The 6,268-nt window shown below is 33.7% G+C and overlaps 1 protein-coding gene across 2 annotated transcripts; it reads left to right on the top strand.

Annotated features, from left to right (window-relative positions):
• Positions 1 to 862: 862 nt before the first annotated feature.
• On the top strand, positions 863 to 3,880 carry LOC147067896 (uncharacterized). Of its 2 annotated transcripts, none has more exons than XM_085952642.1 (2): positions 863 to 1,058; positions 3,106 to 3,880. In XM_085952642.1, the coding sequence occupies exons 1-2, from the start codon at positions 869 to 871 to the stop codon at positions 3,768 to 3,770; spliced, it is 855 nt and encodes a 284-aa protein (XP_085808768.1). In that variant the 5' UTR covers positions 863 to 868; the 3' UTR covers positions 3,771 to 3,880. The 2 variants fall into 2 exon arrangements, with proteins under 2 accessions (XP_085808768.1, XP_085808769.1); XM_085952643.1 differs by lacking the exon at positions 863 to 1,058 and adding an exon at positions 1,342 to 2,917 and having other exon boundaries at positions 3,026 to 3,880.
• The last annotated feature ends 2,388 nt before the right edge of the window (positions 3,881 to 6,268 follow it).

Below are 6,268 nucleotides of genomic sequence, written 5' to 3'. Positions count from 1 at the left end.
TCAACAGTGTGTGTAATGTGTACCTATTTATAAATAAGCACACTGTTTTTTTAATATATAGGAATATCACTATTTTCATTTAATTACTTACCTATATGTTTTTTTAAATATCATGTTTCAAAGCTTGTACTTACAAAAAAGCAACAGTGGTTAATAATGATTTCAAAACAAAAAATATTATTTTCCATGTTATGTTGTGAACGTCTTCAATTTAATTTTTGTAATAAATTAAATTGAATTGTACCATTCAGTGATAGAATAGTTACCTAGTAATTAGTTATGCACTCTCAGGTAATATGACTATTATATTGAAAACAATGAATATCTGTACTATTGAATGGCACCCAAACACATTAATAAAACGTATTTCATATTGTATGTACCCGTTTCGAAATTTATTATTATATAACTTGAAATCCATTTTATTGAAGCATATCTATCCATAAAATTTATGACCATACCGAATCCACGAGCATGATTAGATCCTCAATTATTATGATATTGACGACCAGGAACAAGGAGGTAAATTCTATATTCGTTGTACGTATTATTACTTACTTTTCTATTCGGTATACAGTTCTAGCGACAGCAACTAGAAAATAGAACCGGACCTACATTATCTTTTCATTATTGCGTAGTACACAGCGCGAACGTAGCACTGCGTAGCAGCTGAGTATCACTTATCTCGCAGCGCCTACAAAACCAGCTAGAAACAGCTCGCCGCGTAGCTCCATCTCGTTCGCGCTTCAGCATTAGCGTATAATACACGCAGCGATGCCGTGCGTGCTGAGCGGGCTACAGCTAGGCCCCTCTTGCTTCGTTGCGTCCCGCGCCGAACCATTTCTTCGGCCCAGCCAGTGCACACGTGATGCTCGGGCTGTGTGTACGAAATATATCGCATTTTTTTTACCAAATTAGTATTAAAATGGAAGCGTTTATCTTAAAAGTGCGTGAGTATCCATGTTTGTGGAATTCAGAACTGGACGAATACAAAGATACGGAGTCGAAAGAGTCCGCTTGGCTGGATATCGCAAAGGCGTTTCCACAATTCAAAGATCGTGAGTTTGTATCTTATTTTATTATTGATTCCCTGGCTGGGCTTGCCGTGACTGAGCTGTGCTTGGTCAATTTCGCAGTCGCCAAGAAACATAGCAACGCTTGGTTTTGCCACCACCATGATTAATTGTTTGCTTTAATATTTGGAATTTTACATAGTTGGTATGTTTATTTTCTTGGTAGATTTATATCTAATTATGAGATATCTTTGACTTCTTCAAAATAGTATAGGTCGAATGAATAGTATTAGGACATCGGCCATTATCGGACATTCGGCAATATTCGGCATTGCCGGGTGAACCGAAAGTGTTTGAGAATAAAATAGAAAATAAAACGGGAAATATGCATATCTACATAAAAACAATAAAAAAACACCTACTATATGTATATAACGGGTAAGATTCCATCTAGCGAGCTGTCACTATGTAGCAGATTCATTACATAACTGATTATTCAAATTAATTATAAAATTTGTCACCTCTGGCAGATCTGTTATGACTTTATCAGTGTATAGGTATAATATTATAATCATCGTCCACTATTTTTGTAGCATCTATGAATATTATACAGTGCTCGAAATGGAACGGAACGCACCGGAGCGCCGTTCCGGCTCGTGTCATTTGTAAAATTATCGCTCCGTCTCGTGGAAAAAAATATGTTGACCATCTGAGCTAGATAGGCCATAGAATAGAAAATCTAACACACTTATCTTTATAAAATACACATACGATTTGATGACTATGTAAATATCTTCAGAAAATTTATCGAGCGCTCCGGTTCGTCAACTTTTCCATTTCGAACGCTGATATTATAAAGTTTTATTTATATTTCTTCACTACTTCATATTACAATTCGGGTTTCTGCATATCATGTCTAGTAAATGGAATGTTTTGAGTTTGCAGCCAATTTTGCATATCGCTTTTACGTGATAATGATATGGCGGAAGGATTCAATACCACATTGTGGTATGAATGGTAAAATTTGGAATACGTTATTATGTGAGCCACTTTTCATTTTACGAAGTTCATTACATGGTGATAATCGCCGGTTGTCTGGTTTGATTTATAAATAAATAACGCAATGATTTAGAAAACAATTCACGAATCAATAACGCTTTACCAAAATCTACTGTTAATTTAATTTCATACATTTTTCGTTAAGATATTTCACAGGCAGTGTGTACATGAGGTCTTAAAATCGTCATTTCCCCGCGTCCCGAACTACCTTTCGTCCATCGACAACTCCCGAAAGTTTACGAATTTAGCATATCAGCGAACATAGCTGAGTGTCATAAGTACTTACCTACTTACATTATTAAACGATTCAATTTAATAATTTACATTATTGCCCCTGTTATGCAACATCATTTAACTTCATTTAGGCAAAGTTTTCGACTATGTATACATAAACAAAAAATTATATAAATACAGAAAAAAATGTGAACAGATATACAAATTGAACAAATAGACTGATTCGATTTGAAATTGTTCAACTCAATTAGATAGACAACGATTGTATCTTTAAATGCACGTTGCTTCACATACCTCACCACTATCTGACCATTTTCCCTACAAATAAAAAAAACTATATTTTCACTTAAGGTTTAGCGGGTAACGCGTTGGCCTATAATGTTGACGATCTCGAGTTTGAATCAAGGCTCAGACAAAGAAACACAGCATGTTTTTCAATATGTGTTTAGACCCAGAATATGGTCAATATTAGGTATATATACCCAATAGGTTAAGCAAGTGGCTAACATCCATTTTTCGTAAAAACAAAAATCCGTTAATATAATATGCTCCGCTCTATGGAGGCCGTATGACCTTCTTAGGATCGGAAATGGGGAAAAAACGTGGAAATAGTTTCACAGACACTTTTAATTCTATTATTAGTACAGATTTTGCTTCCAATGAAAGAATCGGTTAAAATATCAGATTCTTTTTTATCTAACTTTGTGTTACTTATTCAGTTTTAATATTATATTATTATGATCATTAAGACAAATATTTGCGTGAATAATATCTCTTATGATTGTATATTTTGTTTTAGCTCGACAAGCCAAATATCAATGGAAAAAATTACGCGATAATCATAGAGAAGCTATAAAGCGTAAGTTGATTGGCCGACGCGGAACATCTGTGCAGCACGGGCATATCTGGAAGCATGAAAAAGTAATGGAGTTCATACTACCCTTCATGAATAATAGATTACTAGGTCCAAATTTCAATCTGCAGATGCAACTGTCCATGGCCGACGAAGCGAATCAAAACGAAGACGAGGATGGTGGAGAAGATTGCCCGGACGATGAAGCGGACGACGCGTTTCCATCAAATAACATTGAAACAGAACTACCTGAAATACCAGCAAATTCGTCAATACCAGAAGACACATTCATGTCGTCTTTGGATAAAAAACTAGAAAAACGAAAAAGAAAACTGAACACAAATGCAAATCACAAAAAAGATAAATCTAAATATAATCCATTGGATTATTTTTTCGCTAGTATGTGTGAAACGACAAAACGTTTACCAGAGCACATCCAAATTAAAATTAAAAGAAAACTCTTTCAAGCGGTCATGGAAGGTGAAGAAAAGAAAATAAAGAAAGGAAAAGGAAAGTCAAGTGGAAATAATCGACGTGCCAAAAATACTAGGAGAAGTTCAAACAGTTCGCTTAGTGAGAGTTTAACATATGCATCGGATTCAAACTCATGAAAGTGTTCAAATTTTATTATTTTTAGTTATCAGAACAATAGATTTGTATGCCATTGAAACAATCGACTGTTCTAGTTAATATCCTATTAGTTACCACAAAATTGTATTGCCACCAGTGCTCACGAATGAATCCATGTAAAACATGGATTTGTAGGAGAAATATTGATGGGATGAAGCCGAAGGTCGCAACAGTGAAGTAGAGAACCGCTGATGCCATGGAATTATACTGTGGTACCACTGGTACCCAATGGCCACTAAAACCTACTATATCAACGAGGTTACCAAGCAGCGAAGATCTGGGAATCCAGACGAGTGGAACGAGCTATGGGAAAGCCTTCATTCAGCAGTGTATTAACCCCGGATGATAACGATTATTAATTATTTTAAAATAAAAAAATATTTTTAACATAATTTTCTTATCATATAAACTTCGTGTAATGAATAATTCAATTTTAATTATACGTAAGAAGACAAACGCAATGTTAGTTAACGTTGTTATGCTCTCCGTGTTAAATAATTGAATAAAAATTCATTATTCCGTAAAATAACAAAATATTTTTGTTTTGCTTCTTCACAACACCGACCTTCAAGCTCTGTTTCGTATAATTTCCTCTTAATATAATATTTTAACGAAAGCAATCAAAATTTATTTCACTATTACTCAGAATTTTGTTGCTAATTAAACAAATAATTCGCCCCGCTCCTATATTCAATTAAAAAATCATTTTCTGTAACACGATACCATAAAAATTATATAGATCGTTATACTTCATGAGTATTTCAACATTGCAATAAAACAGCTGTATCTACTGGATCGTCGGCGTGGCGTTTTCAGTCAAATGTTGCACAACGATTAAAAAAAATCATTAAAAACTAAGGGCCGTATGTATGAGATTCCGAAATTCTTTATAAGCTATTTAACCGATTTTCCACCATATAGCGTATAGCACTGTTTGTGACATAAGCAATCTGACGTCACACGTCATTCAAAATGGCTGCTTTATATGTCACTTTAAAATTTAATTTTAATAATGCATTCATTACAACAAACGTTTGCTTGAGGTCCTTGTTCATTTTGTAGACTCTGTAAAACATTTTCGAACTTTAAAAACAGTTCCTAGTCGTGCTGTTTATTCATTTCATTCATTCATTTATTCTTATTCCGTTTTGACATCTCATAATAGAAGTGATTGAAGTGAAGTTAGTCATAATATAACACTGTATGGATTGCCACCAAATTGAAATGTTTACTGGGAATACTTTATCCTTTCGTACAGTATAATTATAAAATAAATGTGATAAAATAACTGATAAATTATTAAAATTCATAATAATTATTCATTTATAATTATTCATTTATAATTATTAAATTTATATGGTACCGTTCGCACACTTTCAGACACATTTACAATTTCAAAATTTTAAATTAATGATCGGGGAATGACATTTTATAAGTTTGCCATTATATGGACCCCATGACACATTATGACGTCATATCGTGACGTTGCTAACCAACGGTACATAAATTTGTACATACATTTACAATGTACATACATTTACATTTGCGCTCATGCAGACAAATGAGCAGTATTTAGCCTATAAATTATTTGGGAATCTCATGCATACGACCTTAAATGTACTAAATAACAATTTACAACTACTTTGAACTTAGTCGTATACCAGTAGGGGCTCTATCGGTAAGAGAAGAACTTCCTGTTCGTCAGAAAAACAACCTGCAAAAATGATGTAGTCGTAGAACGACAAACAAACCACAGCGTCGATCAAAGGGGGAAAACATACTGTCATCTCTCCGGATGATCAAGTTCAGTCTCAATTTAAATATTTTAATAAAATCACTTTACATTCATCTCACGTGAAATCGATCAGAAACATCACGAAGAAAATGCTGAATTGAAAATATTATTGGGTAGTTTCCTTGTAAATGGTAAGGAGGGACCAATAATATAAGGAAAATCTGAAAATAATGGAAAAATATTCAGTGAATAATAAATAAAATATGATTCCACTTTAAAATGTTAGTACATAATATTATCTGCATTGTAAATATAACAGCCGTTTTTTTAATGAAAACTATTTCGAGATTTCTCTCTAAAATGGGACCTACCCACTTACATCATTAAAATTAAAAGAACGATGAACTGGAACATTAAATTGGATCAAATTTCGCAAGTCGCAAATAAAGCGATGTGTAGTTTAAACCAGTGTTTCTCAACCGGTGGTCCGCAGACATTTTCTGGAGGTCCACGAATTTTGGGCGTCCAAATGCCCATGCTAAAAATTCCAATAAAATGTACCTCGTGTACCTGCAAGTGTTTTTGCATTGTGTTTTGTTCTTAAAATAGATTAATGGTTTTACACGTCATACGTTACTTTATAAATAATGTTTTATATTTCTGTGTTAGCGGTCCGCAAAACGTTTCTCCTATTGTTAGCGTTCCGTCGGTGTAAAAAGGTTGAAAAACACTATTTAAACTTTA

Source organism: Rhyacophila brunnea, unplaced genomic scaffold (genome assembly GCF_057557595.1).
Source record: "Rhyacophila brunnea isolate RB1 unplaced genomic scaffold, BYU_Rbru_1.0 scaffold_3, whole genome shotgun sequence".
NCBI lineage: Eukaryota > Metazoa > Arthropoda > Insecta > Trichoptera > Rhyacophilidae > Rhyacophila > Rhyacophila brunnea.
This window is presented reverse-complemented; position numbering and strand designations above follow the sequence as displayed.

What these genes read in the sequence shown, in the direction of transcription:
- LOC147067896 (XM_085952642.1), top strand. Translation starts at nt 869, where the DNA reads ATGCTCGGGCTGTGTGTACGAAATATATCGCATTTTTTTTACCAAATT. An exon ending in GTTTCCACAATTCAAAGATC is followed by an intron (nt 1,059 to 3,105) that starts GTGAGTTTGTAT and finishes ATTTTGTTTTAG; the next exon opens with CTCGACAAGCCAAATATCAA.